Genomic DNA, 20,010 nt, shown 5'->3' with positions numbered 1-20,010 from the left:
CTTATTGCGAAACACGAAGTAAACAGGAAAATAACAGAAACATTGATGCATACTTAATCAAATATAAAATAAATACAAATTCTGCTCTAAAGAAGATCTAAAAAAAAGACAATAGTGTTATTATTCAGCTCTAGACCGTTCAGTATGTTGGTTCAGTTCAGTTCAATACCTGTGTAAAGTGAATCAATTATGAAACAAGTTACATTCAATGATATGCAGCCTGGAAGACAATATTATTGCTATTCAGCCATATAAGTGCATAGTTTGTCAGTACATAGTTTGCAGTCAAAATGATAATACTATTCTACATTAAGTGTCTTTAATGCCCAAAGCAATGTGTAACATTCACATTCCAATCAAGCTTTCCTTGATTAACCTATGTTCAGATAACAGTGTATATAAAGTAGTGTATTCATTCATACCACAATGCACCTGTACTTTCAAGATGGGTACGCACAGACATAAAGCAGGTGTACCTATAGCCTCTCTCTGCCCTTTACCCACAGAGCCTGACAGCAACTCTAACATCTGTGCACCAGCTGCCACTACAACATCTGAGGGAATCGTACTCCACCAAGCTGTCCCATTGATGGTAATGACCAAGAGAAAGATTGGCCACTAACACACACATTAACATGTGGTAGAATGCTTTTTCAACCATTATACTACTACAATATTAATGGCAAATAGATTTCCACTCATAAGTGCGAATGCCCTTTGCAGAAACTAGATTTAAGTCAAGGTTATTTGTATAATGTTTGTACATATGTATTGTTTCAAAGCAGTTTCTCAGAAAATAATGATTTTAGTGGTAATATCTTTTTCCCTTGTAGTCACAGATTAGAGTTGGGTGATAATATTTTTTATTTTTATTTTTAATTTACATTTTTGCTGATACCAGTAATCAAGCAGTTGACCCTATCTATATAAGTATACTATGTATGTGGATAAAGTTGGACATATTGATATATTCAACTTTAGATAAAAAGCTGGCCTATTATATAGTTACATTTTGCACTGAAAAAAAAAATTGTCAGGATTTGTTATATAGTGCACTTCACTTTATGCGAGATTACTGTATTTATGCAGATAATGTTAGATATGTTATATATCCAACTCTTTATATATAGCTGTATGATAATACAAGTTACAATTAAGAAGATGTTAATCACTTAAGGAAGGAAATGAGTTTGACTTAGTATTCTAAAAGAAAAAAATATATATATAATCCAAGTTTCGCTTTGTTTTGTAAGCCTTCTTTGATTATGAGTCTGGTTTGTCTTAAGCAGTGTTGTTGTTTGCAGCTTTTGACAAAAAGCCTGTAGGTTCTGTAAGTTCTTTGGTTTCCCATCATGCTGTGCACATTTGAGTTCTTCCCCACAGTGGTTAAATGATGCTGAGATCCAGCTTTGCCATTGAGGACAGTTGAAGGACTCAAATGTACACAAATATCACAAAAGGCTGCAAATAGCAGATGATGTTTTGGGCAACACATAATATTAACATTATTTCAGTAATTTTAGTTATTTAGGGCCAGATTTACTAAAATGTCCCATAAAACTATCCCATAAGACCACCAATGATAGTAGAAATGTCTGCAGATGAACTATTGACAATGCGCACATTAAAAAAAACATATATGTGTGTGTGTGTGAGTGTGTGTGCATGTCATGTGTATGACATTAATGAATTTATGGATTTATGGCATGAATTATGGCAGTCATATTTAAAGTGGGGCTGACAAGTCATCTGCCCAGTTTATCAAATCATCCTGTGTGGAGGTTTAGAAATGTGTCTTTCTTGAGTAAAGTCCTTTAGCTGAGCCTTCAAGCTCTGGAAGAATGGAGAGTGCGTCAGGAACATTAATATTTATAAATGAATACATGCATATGTTAGACTCCTCTGTTTGGGCAAATGAGAGAGAGACTATACGTTTCACACTGAGGGAGACACAGAAAAGAAGATTAAATGAAAGGGAAGAGGAGAGAGATCTCCTACAGAGAAAACAGACTGCCCAGTCCCTCATCTGTTTCCTGAAATATTGTGATTTGTAACTGCCACTGAGCTACAGTACAACCAAAAAACCACAAGAATAAATTCAGTGCTTTTAGTGCTGGAGGCTTCGACTTCGAATACACACCAACCAGATTTAGTATCGAAATCAGTCACACATGCAACCAATGATTTTATTAATTTGGTCAAACGCAAATAAATGGGTAAAAGGTAACCAGAACAATTAGTACTTCACCGTCCTAGACCTATATACTCAAAATCCAGATGGAACCAGCGGCAGGTCTTAAAGTAAATAAGAAAGAGCATTAAAGAAAGACCAGCTCTGTGAACAATGCTAGACTGATCCAGAATTGATTCTGTGGGACCAATTAAATCTGCTAGATGCAAAACACTTTGTACTTCAGTGAATTAAAACATATGTGATAATGCAACAACTTATTTTAAGAGTTTATGGAGGGCAGAGGTGTTAACAGCTAAAGCAAAGTAATTTGAGAATCAGGCCCTTAAACATGTATTCTTTTCAGTAAACTGTAACAGTCTGAACTTTATATAAGTTAGGAAATTTGCATGTGCAATGCCACCCTCAAGAAATTTCACAGAATTAAATTTGAATAATAATAAAAAAAAATAAAATAAAAAAAAAGCGTAGTGATTTAGGATGCATGCAAATTATGGCAACTTTTTAAAAATAATTTTCTATAAGTAAACTCTATAAGTGTAGAGGTTCAGCACATACTATATTTGTTTCAGTGCAGATAATTAAATTTCTACTTTTTTTTATTGGACAAAAGCGGGTTTATGTAACGAAATAAATCTGTAAAAAAAAAAAAAAGATAAATAATAACAATACTTGTATATTTATAATTTTATTATACCAAAAAATAATGAACGTAATAAAAAAAACTATGAGCCTTATTGTTGCTATGGATATCAATCAAACTTCTGTTTGCGAGTGTTTATTTATCAGCAAGTGAAAATGCAAGCTTGAACATACTGTATAACATCTATAACATAATGTATATAACCCTCTTCTACATGTTTGTTTAAATGGTAATTTCTTGATGATCTGAGAACTTAACAAATAAAACAGTAATTAAAATGAATTAAATAATTTCCTTCAGAGACAGATATTTGCTTGAAAAGTAAAAGTGAACATCTATTAACACTGAAAGTCCAACGGATTCAACAGTGCTGAGAAAAAAAAGTGTACATGGTGAATTCGCATAGAAAACAGATGGTCAAAGTCTAGTCTTCCAATTATTCTGTAAAAAATTAACAAATGCATGAATGAATAAAAAATAATTGTAAAATATTTTAGCACCAATGCAAGTGCAAAACTTTCACTTTTGGAAAATGTAAAGCGAGTTCAGAAATACATCACATTGTACACAGTCAGGTAAAATTCACACAAAAAATCTTCTGATGTACTCTACAGTGCTTGAAGGATAATACAGAATACTGAAATAATGATTTAAATTACACCTGCACCAATTTGTCACAATACACTTACAACAAAGCAAACTGTTGCTCTCGTCAGCAGCAGGCTGAGGTAACACATCCTCCACCCACACGATTCTATAGCAGAGATCTCTGTCTATAGTCAACGAGCTGGCTAGCAGACAGGCTCTTTGAAAACAAGATGTGAAGTTTTCAGAAAAAAATGCATGGATGATGTGTCTCCATCTGACATAGACAAGGAATTATCGTTAGCACTTTATTTTACAGTATGTGTACTTCCCTGGTAAATAAATGGTAAATATCTTGGACCTACGGGAAAATGAGTGGCAACTTACCTGAAGTGTATGTACATGGTAACAAATAAGAAGCATGGCTGTACTTAACAGTTGTCATAGTCATGTAACTATTTTGGTCATGTTCCGTTCCTCGTTTTGTTAATTAATTAATCCCCACCTGTTTACATTCCCCTTATTACTTTCCTTGTGTTTCAAAACCATGTCTGTTCAGTTCCTTTTTGTCTGCTATTGATGTTTTGTTGAAGGTTTGAAGATTTGTGTTGGATGTGCCCTTATTCTCCCGTGATCATTAAAAGAACTCTCTCTATATATATATCTTCTTCCTAGTGCATTTGATTTACAGACCCAGTGCATATTACAGAATAGCAGACCTGAAATGTGTGTTTAGCGATGATTTTCTTTCTTTTTTGTTTTGTTTTTTCCCTCTCCCGGAATGGCTATCCTGGTAGTCCGACTCCTGTGCCTGGAGCAAATGGACTGTTGACTGGAGGACCACACCAGGGGCTTTACCGATCTGGCGTACCAATTTACCAGACTGCTTGCGCTTTACTTTGTATTACACAGGCCTGAGCGAGCGGTGTAAGGCAAGCCTACCAGCAAACGGTCCCAGAGAGGATTTCGCTGCATTTGTGGAGTGGGTGCTGGTGAATAACGGATACTCGTTCACCATTGGCCCCACTGAGGAGGATATCTCAAGCCTCACTCCCGAACCAGAGACCAGCCAGCCGTCATCCCGCTGTACAGAGCTAAAGCCAGAGCCCACCACAGAGCCCGAGCCGTCCATAATAAATGAGCCAATCATTGTCCGGGAGCTAGGACCCGAGAGTGCGACTGACCAGGTGCATGAGCTGGCAACACCGTGCGTCATGGGATTACTGGTGGAGATCGAGGGCATGGAGGAAAGTCATTCCCACACTCCTGCGACTGAGGGTGAGCTGGTTCTGTCCAGCCTTAATCTCCTGTATCTCCTCTGGTTCTGTCCAGCCCTGAATCTCCTGTATCTCCTCTGGTTCTGTCCAGCCCTAAATCTCCTGTATCTCTGCTGGTTCCTTCCAGCCCTGATCCTCCTGTGTTCCCTCCCAGCCTCCCTCTCCTGCCTCCTCCTAGACCAGTCAGTTCCTCTGCTCCATCTACGCTGGTTCCATCCAGCCCTGAATCTCCTGTATCTCCTCTGGTTCTGTCCAGCCCTAAACCTCCTGCATCTCTGCTGGTTCCGTCCAGCCCTGATCCTCCTGTGTTCCCTCCCAGCCTCCCTCTCCTGCCTCCTCCTAGACCAGTCAGTTCCTCTGCTCCATCTCCGCTGGTTCTGTCCAGCCCTGAATCTACTGTATCTCCGCTGGTTCTGTCCAGCCCTGACTCTCCTGTATCTCCATCCTCCTGTGTTCCCTCCCAGCCTCCCTCTCCTGCCTCCTCCTAGACCAGTCAGTTCCTCTGCTCCATCTCCGCTGGTTCCATCCAGCCCTGAATCTCCTGTATCTCCTCTGGTTCTGTCAAGCCCTAAACCTCCTGCATCTCTGCTGGTTCCGTCCAGCCCTGACCCTCCTGTGTTCCCTCCCAGCCTCCCTCTCCTGCCTCCTCCTAGACCAGTCAGTTCCTCTGCTCCATCTCCGCTGGTTCTGTCCAGCCCTGAATCTCCTGTATCTCCGCTGGTTCTGTCCAGCCCTGACTCTCCTGTATCTCCATCCTCCTGTGTTCCCTCCCAGCCTCCCTCTCCTGCCTCCTCCTAGACCAGTCAGTTCCTCTGCTCCATCTCCGCTGGTTCTGTCCAGCCCTGAATCTCCTGTATCTCCACTGGTTCTGTCCAGCCCTGACTCTCCTGTATCTCCATCCTCCTGTGTTCCCTCCCAGCCTCCCTCTCCTGCCTCCTCCTAGAAAAGTCAGTTCCTCTGCCCCATCTCCGCTGGTTCTGTCAAGCGCTGATACTCCCGTGTTCTCTCCCAGCCTCCCTCTCCTGCCTCCTCCTAGACCAGTCAGTTCCTCTGCTCCATCTCTGCTGGTTTCATCCAGCCCTGAATCTCCTGTATCTCCTCTGGTTATGTCTAGCCCTGAATCTCCTGTATCTCCTCTGGTTCTGTCCAGCCCTAAACCTCCTGCATCTCTGCTGGTTCCGTCCAGCCCTAATCCTCCTGTGTTCCCTCCCAGCCTTCCTCTCCTGCCTCCTCCTAGACCAGTCAGTTCCTCTGCTCCATCTCTGCTGGTTCTGTCCAGGAATCTCCTGTATCTCCGCTGGTTCTGTCCAGCCCTGACTCTCCTGTATCTCCATCCTCCTGTGTTCCCTCCCAGCCTCCCTCTCTTGCCTCCTCCTAGAACAGTAATTTCCTCTGCTCCATCTCAGCTGGTTCTGTCAAGCACTGATACTCCTGTGTTCCCTCCCAGCCTCCCTCTCCTGCCTCCTCCTAGACCAGTCAGTTCCTCTGCTCCATCTCTGCTGGTTCCGTCCAGCCCAGAATCTCCTGTATCTCCTCTGGTTATGTCCAGCCCTGAATCTCCTGTATCTCCTCTGGTTCTGTCCAGCCCTAAACCTCCTGCATTTCTGCTGGTTCCGTCCAGCCCTAAACCTCCTGTGTTCCCTCCCAGCCTTCCTCTCCTGCCTCCTCCTAGACCAGTCAGTTCCTCTGCTCCATCTCCGCTGGTTCTGTCCAGCCCTGAATCTCCTGTATCTCCGCTGGTTCTGTCCAGCCCTGACTCTCCTGTATCTCCATCCTCCTGTGTTCCCTCCCAGCCTCCCTCTCCTGCCTCCTCCTAGAACAGTAATTTTTCTCTGCTCCATCTCCACTGGTTCCGTCCAGCCCTGACCCTCCTGTGTTCCCTCCCAGCCTCCCTCTCCTGCCTCCTCCTAGACCAGTCAGTTCCTCTGCTCCATCTCTGCTGTTTCCGTCCAGCCATGATCCTCCTGTGTTCCCTCCCAGCCTCCCTCTCCTGCCTCCTCCTAGACCAGTCAGTTCCTCTGCTCCATCTCCGCTGGTTCTGTCCAGCCCTGAATCTCCTGTATCTCCGCTGGTTCTGTCCAGCCCTGAATCTCCTGTATCTCCACTGGTTCCGTCCAGCCCTAATCCTCCTGTGTTCCCTCCCCTTCGGCTCACCCTCAGTCAGCGCCTCATCCTCATCCTCAGTCAGGGACTTCCATTCTCCAGCTCTGCCTTGAAAATTAGTGTTGGATGTGCCCTTATTCTCCCGTGATCATTAAAATAACTCTCTCTCTATATATATTAGTTTGTACATACAGACAGGTAAGAACGGTGACTTACAGGTAATGCCTGTACATGGTAACTAATTACTTACTTTACTGTACTTACTAATTTATATACTGTACAAATTTGTGTACTTACTAAGGTTAACATTGGTTTCATAAAACAAACAAGAAATTCATATTGAACCCCCAAAGAAAATAGCTCCAAACTGGAGTGTCTGGATAAGTGCACTTATACAAACAGAGAAGAGTCGACTGCTGGATTGTTATATCAGCACTCTTGGATTCAAGGACTTGTATAAAATACTTCTATAGGCTACACTGGCTTTTTAAAAGATTTAAGGGCTGTAAAAATGTGTACGTTTTTTTTAAATAGGTTACCCAACAAGGCTGCATTAATTTAATCAAAATATAGTTACACACACACACACTGTGTATGTGTACCCTGGATCACAAAACCAGTCATAAGGGTATTATTTTTATAGAGATCATCTGTTGGACTCAATTGTTGGATTGGTTTGTATGACTGGTTTTGTAGTCCAGGGTAACATACTGTATAACAAATAGCTTGAAAGCCTCAATAGTTTTCAGTGACATTACTATGGCTTTACCCTAATAAGAACAAACGTGCACAGCTCAACTGAGAAGAGAGACAGACATGAAGAAAAAATGATATAATGATGGCATGACTGAATGTCACACCATCTTCTAAGGATCAACTCAACCAGCCTATTGCACCTGCCACTATCAGCCTAGCAGATGGATAAAAGTCTTCCTTTCCTTCTTACTGCAAAACTGCCTGTATAAAAATTTATTTATGCTCAATACATTGACAATTGCTATTCTATAACTTTTGCTCATGGAATGAGTTTATGAGGTAAACAAATTATCGGTACTGTCAAAAGATTACTAATGAAGCATAGGATGCAATTAAGCATAATAATGTTTAAGATTCCAAACTGTGCATAGCAATATGGAAATTTCCTACAGTACAAGCAAATTTGTTACAAATTTACATGCAACCTACAACCTCCCATATAGTTCCTAAATAAAAGGGCCATGGATAAGGAATGATAATGGCTCCTCAACAATTGGACTGAGGCCATGCAGAGCACATCTTCAGCCCCAGTGCCAGAGCCACTGCTGCCTCCAGGAATACCAATGAGAGTTTGAGGTGCCAGCAACTGAAATCAAAGGCAATAAGATGCAGCCAATTCTTTATTTATTTGTTGTTGTTTTTTTTTTGGTGGGGGGCACTTTTATATGTTATGCTCTAAGTTCAGGTCTATGAAACATGCTGTACTGATTGAAGGCACCAAGACCCAACCAGTCCAGTCCGAGCTTCATCTGTGACCACAGTTATTGTATTATGCTTTGAAAGGGCTTACATGTCAAGCATCAATGGTTTTATTTAATTAATTAAAGGGGTCATTTAATGCTAAATGCACTTTTACAAGTTGTTTGAACTGAAATGTGTGTTGGCAGTGTTTGTACACCTTATAAAGATAAAAATCCACCAAGTTTTTTTTTATTTTTTATAATCTTGCTAAATGTCTTCCCCTTTCCCAAATCGAGCTGTCTTACCGTGTGACGTCACACAGTCAGAGCGATGATTGTTTGATTGACAGCAACGTTTCAGCACAGACTTAACTTGTGTCTTACCTCAGACCCACCTTGAGTGAGCCGTCATCAGTCAGAGATGCAGACAATCATGACTCCTAAGTGATAGAGGTGTTTAGTTGTTGGATGTAGTAATGTACATAGCAATAGTCATTTACTCATGACATCTGAGCGATGCACCCTTGATCTACTTAAATGCGTTTATGTTCGCACAAATCATTCATGATCCAGCCTCACCTACAGAAGCAGTGAGACCAATGTATTTAAATGAATCATTGCAAATCGCCTTTCCTAATAACCTTCTAATTAGCAAGTTTCACTATGAATGTGGCTAAAGTAAACAGTTTCTCAGAGAGCAGATCATAAGAGGGGGTGGGGTCAGCAGAGAATTCCACAAACCAGCATGTTTTGAAAAGAGCTGTTTTTGTCCGGGTAAAAACCTTTTTTTTATTTATTTTTTTACACTACCACTGAGAAATTTTTACAGAATTTTCATTAAGATCCTAAAAAAATCATATCAATTTGTGGAAAATGGGCATTGTATGACCCCTTTAAAGGGCCATGAAACACAAGACTTTAGAAAGGGAGCTTGTGTTGCACATCATAGAAGACACTGTTAGCATTCAATAGTTCTAACTGTTGGAGAAAACTGGTTAATTTGAAGCTTTTTTGCACTATTTTAATGTTCTGGATTTAAAATCTACATCGTGTTGACTTCACAATTTGTGATGTGGCAATGGACTATAGCACATTGATTACCATTGGCTTGAGTGGGCTGCAGCCCATTGGCCCAGCCTTGTAGGGGACCCAGCCTTTGCCTGTTCATTATATGCAGGTCTGGGCTACAGCTTACAACTACAACCTTTGAGGCCACAACCAAACAACATAAACTGGTTTTCATGTTTATTTCACATAGAAGAAGGACACATGTATTGAATCACGTCTGCGCCGACTGGTTTGTTATCACATGGCTACTTTAAACAGCTCCATTAAGTCTTTAGCCCCAAAGAGAGCACATTTAGAAAGATAATGATAAATTCTCAAATGTCCTCACCTCATATTTTTATAGAGCATGATTCTATATATTAATATTTCACTAAATTAGGCAATCATCTGGTGAGTTTTGAGCACTCTCTTTCTCATATACTGCCATTACACATAGTGGGGAAGAAATGTTATCAAAATTATTTTAAAATAAATAAATAAAAATGTAATGAGTTTCTGTTTATATAAAATAGTTATGCCTACGATATAGGACTTAGCATATCTCACAAACAAGAGTCCTGTGTTTTTTGTTTTTTTTTAGAATATCTGCACGATCACAAATGTAGCTACAATAAAAAACAACATAAAGCAATTTTCTTCCACAAAATTCCGTTCTGCTCCATCAGAAAGAAAATAGAAAAAAAAGCAAAAACATTTTTGTCCTTAAAAGCAAAAATGTCCATTTGAGATGTTGTCTCATATTTTCATCATATAGCAATATCACATGAGTGCAAATGTGATAGTCTACTCATCTTATAGAACAGTTCAGCAAGTAAGAAGTTAATATTGTGTTATTTTAGACACAATAGTATCTGTTTTGCTAAATTTTGCCAACCACAATATTTAAAGATAAAGCAGAATCTCCGAACAACACAACAACACTTCATTTCTTAATCCATGTTTTGAAAGAATTGGGGGGACCATGGCACGTTGAATCATTGGCCATAGTCGTGCTGGATTTGAAGTGGCGCTGCACAGATGGATCGTTGTATGACATCAAAGTTTAGCGAAAGCGATTCAAAAGCACAAGTAGCAGTCTGGTCTCTAAGCTCTTGCGGTACTTTGATGTCACACACCGATCGGTCTGATGCAGATGACCCGCTTCAAGTCGAACAAGCCTTATGATTCAATGAACCATTCATAAAGAACCCTTTACTTCACTCCTGAATGAATCAGCCATTTGAATTAATCAAAAGAAATGAATAAATGACTGGAAGACATAATCATTAAGACATTTACCAACACTTAATGGCAGTTTTGGTTTATTATTTAGAGTATAATTTAAGTAAAGAAATTATTTCAAATTTTCATAGTAATAATAATAAAAATAAGAAAATAAATTATTAAAGTTATAGTTCACCTAACCAAAAAGGACAATTATGTCATAATTTACTCACATAATGTATTGTAATGTAATGTTAATCACATTATTTTATCAAACAAAATATTTCTTGCTGAACCTACTTTTTGTATGGTCTGTTTGATGCTTTACACAACAATAACTTTAAATTATCTTTTGGGAGTCATTTCTACAAATTTGATGTGCGATTAATTAGATTCATTAATTGCCACATCATTTCATCACTTACCAGCCCTGTTTTAAACTTTACATTTATGCACAATCCATCTATATATTTTGTTGATAGTGATTTCATTTGATTGTTAATAGCCAGAATGTCTTTTCATTTAACTGAATTTATTGATTAAATAAGAATCTGACATAAGAGAACAAAAAAATGACAATAACGTTTATAATACTAATAAGCCAACATATGTGTTTTTTTTTTTTTTTTTTTTTTTTTTTTTGCTCAAAGTTTTTCAGGGTTTTGATCTTTCAGCTGAGAGTACACACCCTGTTAATTATATTATACTGAATATTTAATATTGCATTTAAACTTTGAGTGTAGCCTATAGACATGTTACATATTAATTGTAATATTTATGAACCTCAAAACATATGTTTGTGTATTATATAAATGCCACAGAATATGCCTAAAAAGTCCTCAGAGGTGCGTTCATATATATGGTTTCGATGCAGAGTGCATATGGCTGTGCATTTATTTGTTTTAAACTCGATGGGAGTGAAATGAAACTGTCTGAAGCCGAAGCTGTCTGTGCTGTCTGTCTCCTCTCTTCCCCCTCCACTTCTCAGCGCACCACGTACACTTTTGTAGCATTTTAACTGTGGTGAGAGCTCACCAGTGCTGAAACAGGGAGTTTCATGACCCTTTAAAATATGTGATAACTTTCTGAAGGAAGAAATGGGCCTGGCACAGATGGGCTTATCCATTTCGAGTGCAGCCCAGTGGCTTCACACCTGAACATATGACCCAAAGAGGCCAGTCTCAGTCTAAACATCATGGCAGGTGTACAGTAGATGACACATGAATGGCTCCTTGGATATCAGCCGACTGGCTCACAGTTAACTGAGTAGGTGGTAGACAAACTGCTAAATACAGTAAATCATGTATCATTTATGTGTCCTACATGGACCTGTTGTTATAAGTGTTATTACATTTTTACATTTTTGAGCTCAAGTAGGGTTCAATAAATTACAGTTTATATATATATATATATATATATATATATATATATATATATATATAAAAAACAAAGAAAATCATAAAAATGTTAAAGGGATCATATGATGCGATTTCAATTTTTTCTTTTTCTTTGGAGTGTTACAAACTCTTGGTTCATAAATAGGATCTGTAAAGTTGCAAAGACTAAAGTCTCAAACCCAAAGAGATATTCTTTATCAAAGTTTAGACTCTGCCCTGCCCCCTTAAAACGGCTCATTAAAACACGCCCCCACATCTCTACATCACTATGTGGACATATTTGTGTAATGCGTCCCAAAGAAAGAAGGCGTGGTTTCAGTAACCGCAGTTAGTGTTGAATCAGCCGTGTCAGGAAGATGATGTGTATCTAGCATAGACAGTAAAAGAAATGGACATAGCGACCCCGTTGGATTCAACGGAGACAAGTGAAGTCAATTAGAAGCACGCACTTCCTGGGGGTCGGTCAAACTGCCCAGACTCAAACTGAGCTTGATGACGTAGATGGCAGGTAAGCAACCTGTAAGTCTTCTAATTGCTGTGCCAAGGGAAATCTGAATCACCCACCGAATCTTACAGAGAAGGCGAGCGTGTACAGGAGCAAATTTGGTAAGTATTCTGATTAATTATCTCCCTTGACTTTATGCCTCCACGTCCCCCTGATAGCCTCATAGACAGTAAAAGATTGCCTGCTAGCTTCTCCTCCTGTCCATATGGTAATTTCTCTACTGTGCAACAGAGAGTCGCTGGTTATGACGCAATCATTAGCCTATTTTTTACAGAAACTGCTTCTACGGGACCATAACGTAAGATACAAGGTAATGGAGCCTTTATACATTTTCGTGTTTCTTTAGAAATAATTAATGGACAAATGGAGTCTTTAAATGCCTCGGATGTAAAGTTATTCGCTGTCAAAGTGATGCCAAAATGAATGGGAGTCAATGGACTGATAACAGCAGGTGGGGGTCCGTTAGCCAATGGCGGCGCCCAGGGGTGCTTCAAAAAAATATGAAACCATGCCCCCCTGGTATCTAGGCGGAAGCAAAATCACTTTATTTGGCCTTCAGAATGCATTTAGGAATCTTTAAGATTACTTACAACAGAACAGCAACACATTTTATGGACGACCATTTCGTGAACCTAGGAGAGGAGGTAATTCTGACTTTGCTACGACAATCTGACACTTCAGAATCAGCTACTGGAAGTATGTTGTGTTATTAGTTTAAGTATTTGCTATTGACTGTCCAAATGCAGAGTTTTGTGTGTCGTGTGTGTATGTTTGCGTGCGTGTGTGTGTGTGTGTGTGAGAGAGAGAGAGAGAGAGAGAGAGAGAGAGAAAGAGAGACAGGGTCACACAGTGGAGTCAGCTATCTTAACCCTCTGTGGTTTGTGAACTGCAAACACATACGAGCTTCATCACTGTGCCTGTCACGTGAGTCTGCTCCCCTTTCAGGCTTGAACTGATGGTAAAACTAAGGACATTATTAGCTTCTTTACATTTATTTTATTTAATTTATTTCTAAACAGAGCAGAATGCGCTCGTCTGAAGAAGGGACTTTGTAGAAACCACGCATTTGAAAGAGGCAGGGCATAGAGGCAGCCTACAAGTGGTTATTTTAGTAAATGGCAGACATTTTTTGTCAACCATATATTTCTGAAAGCGTAGCAACATTTTGTCTCTGAAAACCATGTCCTCTGGTGTGACACCATATTTTGATTTTAAATCGGCCAATTCTAGGGAAAACTTAGTTGAAGGACCCCATGCATGGTTAGTGAAGCCCCCTGTGAAGCCCATTACATGTGCAAATGGTCAATTTTTGGCTCAGAATTGTACAAATATTGAACGCTTTCTGAACCACTACGAAAGTGTTTTGTTGTCCTTTCATGTGACACCCTTACATTAAATCGTCTCTGTCGGGCAGAAACCTCCTTTGTCCACATTTTGTAAATTTCATATTTTTTCAAAAATCCATGCTATTGGTCAGTCCCGATGTGGGTATGTAAATTTGATAAATTATTAACCAATCTAAAGTCTTAAAAATAGCTTGAGAGCAAATCTCGTAACTCCATTGGACACTTAAACTGTCTGAGAAGTCTCATAACTCTGCCTCTTCTTCACACCGCGAGAGCTTCGCAGCATAATCAAGACTGAGAGTTCTCTGAGGTAAATATCCTCAAAACAATGGTTATTCATGATTCAGTTATATGAATTACAGAATAACAGTTTATATATATTATAACAGTTTTATCTCAAAGTAATGGTAGTGCTGAGGTGTCATGGATTGTTTCTGAGGATGCTATATTTTTCTTTCTGCTAGGTCTAGCATTGGACGGTAGCTATCTTGTTGACTGAAATCTTCCATGGTTTTGTTTCTGACGTGGATAATGATTTTAATGCAGAAAAATAGCATGCTGTTGACTTAGTTAACCACTATGCACTGGTTTTGTCATCATGTTTGGTGAGATAGCTAACATGATTTTCGTAGGGCTTAAAAAAAAAATTCTTGACCATCGCTATTTCTGGCACTCGTATGAGGATCTGAACTTAGCGCAAGACAATCCATTGCAATGCAGACTAAACCCTGTGCAGATAAAACGAGATTGTATTTTACAATGTCAAGGCATCCCGTCATGTTCAACAAGTAGCTGCCTTTGCCATGTTGTTCATCACTTTAAGCAAGCTAGCTGGCTTCTTGCCTCGTTATCATACTTAAACATGCCGTATAATTTAGGGAAACGATCATTTGACTTTTATTCATTTTATTTTTTTGCAGCAACCTTTTCTGTGTCAGATGCGGCCTCTATTCAGACCACCTGAAGATCAAAGAGCTGAAATTCAAACACATCCAAGACCTGAAGGAAGTCATCCCAAAAAACTTCAACAGATTTTACAACAATTTGCTTCACTAGCTTAATATAGGATGCAGTATTAAGACTCAAGTCAATATGATGGCAATGTTATCTGTTACACTATGATATCAGTTATTGATGTATTTCAAATATCTACTTAATACTAGACTTATTATGCATGTGCATTGAAGTTTTAAAATGTATCTAATATAATAATTGAATTAAATTGGATGTTTTGGTTACCACCATTAAATTGTTTCTATTATTATTTTACTGATTAAGTTTAACTGTTAGGCCTACTTATAGACCATGCCGCTCTTGGCACTGTGCATGTAAAACACCCAAAGTAGAAAGGTTTTTATTTATGGGAGAAAAAAAGGCTGTCTACTGGCGCCAAGTAAGTCTCTTTGGATACAATAACGAGATAAAATAGTTAGGTTAGATTCGGTGCAGAAAGAAGCCCGTAAACCTCAAAGGTAAGTTGGCGAGCAGATTGGGCAAATGACCGCCTATTAGCTCATCGTTTTTTGTATTGCATCACTTATAGCTCTCAAACCTTTAAAATAGAGTTTAGGAAGATGTATGTAACCCCAGTCGTTAGCTTTGGTTAACTACTGAAGCCTTTTCTCTTGTCAAAAGGTTCAACGCGATTGCCAATTTTGCGTGCATGATTCAAAAGAAAATATCTTAATTTTTGCTGTCACACAATAGGACAAATTTATGGTACAGTTCAGTAAAAATGTTGTAAAAGCAGTGAAATAATTTATGAAGTTAGTGACGCTTTATATTTTCTAAAAAAGATCAGAATTATTTTTTTTCTGCCTATTTGTCAACTACCCATATATTTGTGTCAGTATGGAACAAGATTATCCCTATCAAATAAATAGGGAGTTTAGGTCAAAAGTAATCTTAAAGTAATCAATAAGTTATATACTATATATTACCTAAAATGTGTAATGCAATAGATTACATTACTACCATTTTTATCATGTCATTTGTATTCAATAATGGACTACGATTTGTAAGTAATCTGGCGTATATGAGCTAAAAATAACTGCAAGAAAGAAAATGTTTCCAGTGTCTCTTCTACCTAGTCATCTTGAAAAATATTTCATATTTCAAAATGTGCTTCTGCCTGGATTCTCTGACTGGCAGTATGCTCATCAAAATCTGCATGTTTTATGCTCTTCCTGTCTTGCTGCTGAGTGGACCACCACCTGCTCCATGTGTCCTTGCCCCGAGCCAAGTCAACAGACAACGGACTGTTCAGTCACCTAAACACAAATGCAGGATCTCTCCCACTGATGAAAAGAGGCACATTCAAGATGCACAGTATAAATGCAATGCAAATACTGTTTGAAGAGCTTTAATTTAAGTGATGTGCCTTATGTCCTAATTACGTAACTCAGGCTTGGTCACTTTTATTTCATTGTGACTCCAAAAGACCCTTCTCCACAGAGATCAACATGTCCTCAAAGACGTTTACCTCCCCTCTGAGTAATGACTAACTGGGGTGAAGAGATTTTTAGAGCTCAACCCTCTTACTTCCAACCTATAGCACGTGTTACTTGAGATAACAGTGGCATCTGTCCAGAACACCCATTTGCATAAGCATTACCTTGTGTGTTGAGAGAAGCTTAACACAAATTTCATTAACCTATGGGTTAAAAGAGCCTGTACCTCTAATTTCTCTCCCTGTCAACTTCAGCCACCGAATTCATAGCAACTAGCTTCCATTTTTAAATCTCAATCAGTGGAAAACCAAGGGGGAAAAAAGCCTTGAGCATTTATGCAATAATTAGAAATATACAAATTTATTCCTCTCAAATACAGTCATGGTTTATCAACTAATCCGTGACAATTACTTCACCTCTAATAACAAAGGACATATGACTTCCAGGTAAAAGTTAATGAGAGGCTATGATTTAAGAAATCCAATTTAGTTGGACTAGAAAGCTAAATTAGAAATTGTTTAAAAGTTTCCTCAGAGCAAACATGAGGTATTTTTGCATTAGAGAATATATGGGTGTGGTCTGGGAAAAGAGAAGAAAGCGCTAAATGTTAAAACCAAGCTTTTAGTTAAGTATATTAATTAGTGAATGTACGGTTCTGATTATTTGATAACAAACATATAACTTGTGCAGTTCAAACTATTTACCAACATCTGTAATACTATACACGTAGCATGTGGAATTTACTAAATACTGTTGTTGAAACGTCTTTGTATATCATAAATGATTTTTTTTCAAGGTTAAAGCAGTGTTAGTCAAGAGAAGAAAAGTCACATATGAGCTAGATGAAAATGTCTGAGCGAAATTAATTTTATGCTCGTTATCAACTATATGAATAACATTCTGGACATTGTAAAAAAAAAAACATTTTACATCAACCTCTCTTGTGAACATGCACACACGCATTATCAAGTATAACAGGAAAATGTTTAAAAGGCCACTTGTGTTCCTAGAATTGTGTGTGGTAAGCGATTATTCCTGACAGTAATTAAAAGGAAGGGAACTCTTGTCACTGAATTACTACCTTTCAGGACATTCATCAAATTGTGCCTGTGGGTTAGACTTAATTTCTCTTCAAAAAGCATAAAGGAAAATCATCTTTGCACAGAGCCGCTTTGAGTCTTATCTGTAGTACTAATAGCTGAACAACCCAGAGTACAAATTAGTTTAGGAATAATCAGCAGTTAGCTGGGCAGAAATAAGCAATAATTAAACTTTAACCGGAAGGAAAAACCCTCATTTAGATCATACAACGTCTTTAGCAATGGACAGCTCAATTTTACTGCACTGCCTTGCTAATTAACCTGCTTCTGAAACCCACAAGAAAGATTCAATTGATATGTAACAATAGTCAACTTTGAGCAATTGGATTTTTGTGCACAATCCCATTTAAAGCTACTGGAGATATGTTTATTATAGCTTCAGTGGACATTACTGTCCTTTGAAGAGAAATGTTCCATGATCCTTTCAAGGCTATAGAAATAGTGGAGTTTCAGAAATACTGACCTTTCCCATAGTTGAGGTGGAGTTTGATGGCTTTGCCCTGGTTTATGTGAAGATACGTGAACCCAATGGCAAACATAAGCAAAACGAGCAGCAGAAGGAGTTTGAACTGCTTGCGGATCTTCTTCAGAGGAAAGCGCATCCTCATCACAGCAACATCACCCACTCAGTGGAAAATTCAGACTTGTGCCCCTTCAGCGTTGATGTTGTACAGCTAGAATGACAAAAGATGTTGAAATGATGTTTTGCACTCACAATACTCTCCAGGTTAGAACAGATTTAGATTTGCCATTGAACACCTAAAAAATGTTTCCTTCTACTTATCTTTCAACAACAACATATCTATTATAAATGACATTTACACAGCCACATATAATCTACATTCGACATAAATGACACAGACAGTTATTATTGCTTTAATAATCACAAATACTTACCATAGACGTGTTTTTCTCAGTAAAACTGGCATGTCTGACCGGTGGCACCATAGGAAATGTTTGTGTTGGCTGATGCCGCGCTGTCCTGTGTCTATCTTGGATGCTTATCATTGCTCATCATGGCAGCTCATCATTTCTGTTATTAGAAGTGTCAATACAGGAGACACACACACATTATCACACAATGACGGGTTGGGCGAAGCAGCCGTCAAACTTACTGTACGCACTCATTTCCTTTTCGATATGTCTTCATAAACAGAGGCTTTCATAAAGTCCTGTTACTGCCATAAGAGTTTTGAACAAATCCTTATTCCAGGTGTGTTATGTGATGAGCGGAAAGTTGGAAGCCTTAAATTATTTGTTTTTCACGGTTTAGTCTCGTTTATTGCAAAAGAAAGAGAGCTGGAGACAAATAAAGCTGTGAAAACATCAATGAAGCGTCGCTGCTTTGTGGTTTTGTCTCGTGCCTCTTCTCGCGCTGGTATTCACGAGCACGCTTTTGTTTCTTCGGTCTGTTTCACAGGCGAAATCAACGACTGCAAACATATTCTTGTGATGCCATCTCAAATCCTTGTGTTGAGTGATTTTCATTCGTCTTAAGTCCTTTTTGTTTTGATGTTCTCATCTACGGAAGAAATCTGAAATATTTTCCTCAGCAGCATCAGCCCACTTGTCCTACCGCATCCCATAGTTGCATCCTGGTCTTCATCTGATGGATAGAGGGAGCTGTTACCTTCATGGGCGCACAGTCACAGTGCTTTACCTGAAGGGCTCAGAATGATCACCGAACACTGTTGAATGCCCCTTCATTCTCTTTAAATGGACAAGCTCTTAAAAGACGTCAGTCACTCTTTTTTTAAACAAGTTACTAATAGGGTAATGATGCATTAATATATGTAGGCTATTTAATAGTAGTGCAGAGGCCAATTAAATTCTTAATAATAAAGGTGCTTCACCATGCCTTTTTGTCTAAATGGTTCCATGAAGAACCCTTAACATCTGAAGAACCTTTCTGTTTTCACATAATCTTCAGATTATAAAAAGGTAAGATAGAGATTCTTTAAAGAACCTTTTGGAATGGTTCTTTGTGGAACCAAAAATGGTTATTCTATGGCATCGCCTGAGGAACCCTTTTATTTTTAAGAGTGTATGCTCCCTTTAGACTGAGACTGCTGTTTCCTATCGTAATGAGTAATTTATGTCACATAATGATTTGGGCTATGAAAATGTAAGTTTATAAAAAAGTATCCACACTGTTATGGCAAAATACATATAATAGCCTAATAATCTTGTAATATAAACTTGAATACTGTTGAATAAATGTGTCCCCTGATCTTGTTTGATACCATACTGTATGTGACCCTGGACCACAAAACCAGTCATAAGGGTCAATTATGTATGGTTTGATAAGATTAGACAATATTTGGCCAAGATACTACTATTTGAAAATCTAAACTCTGAGGGTGCAAAACAATTCAATACAGTATTTCTCCAATACTGGAGAAATGGTCTTTAAATTTCTCCAAATTAAGTTATTAGCAATGCATATTATTATAAAAAAATAAGTTTTGATATATTTATAGCAGGAAATTTATGAAATATCTTCATGGAACTTGGTATAAAATAAATGTTGACCCACACAATGTATTGTTAGCTATTGCTAAAAATATACCCATGTGACTTATGACTGGTTTTGTGGTCCAGGGTCACATATTAAGTTTTTAGAATATGAATGTAACTTAATAATAATATGTAAAAAAAATCTCAATGCTTGGATTAGTACTTATATTATGTTAATTAATTCTATAA

General features: G+C 38.5%; 1 protein-coding gene across 2 annotated transcripts in view; it reads right to left on the bottom strand.

Moving 5' to 3' along the window:
• Window positions 1-19,161, bottom strand: part of b4galnt4b (beta-1,4-N-acetyl-galactosaminyl transferase 4b) — an 83,170-nt gene extending 64,009 nt beyond the window's left edge. Inside the window, exons 1-2 of one of the 2 annotated variants that reach the window (XM_026267937.1) lie at window positions 18,202-19,161; window positions 17,768-17,978 (exon numbers count right to left, since the gene is read on the bottom strand). In XM_026267937.1, coding sequence (XP_026123722.1) covers window positions 17,768-17,912 — 145 coding nt within the window. In that variant the 5' untranslated portion in view covers window positions 17,913-17,978; window positions 18,202-19,161. The remainder of the gene's footprint in view (window positions 1-17,767; window positions 17,979-18,201) is intronic. The other variant, XM_026267936.1, reaches the window with a different exon arrangement.
• Between the last annotated feature and the right edge of the window lie 849 nt (window positions 19,162-20,010).

The sequence above is a fragment of the Carassius auratus genome, chromosome 7, assembly GCF_003368295.1.
Source record: "Carassius auratus strain Wakin chromosome 7, ASM336829v1, whole genome shotgun sequence".
Classification (NCBI taxonomy): Eukaryota; Metazoa; Chordata; class Actinopteri; order Cypriniformes; family Cyprinidae; genus Carassius; species Carassius auratus.
The sequence above is the reverse complement of the archived record's forward strand: the minus strand, read 5'-3'. Positions and strand labels throughout refer to the sequence as shown.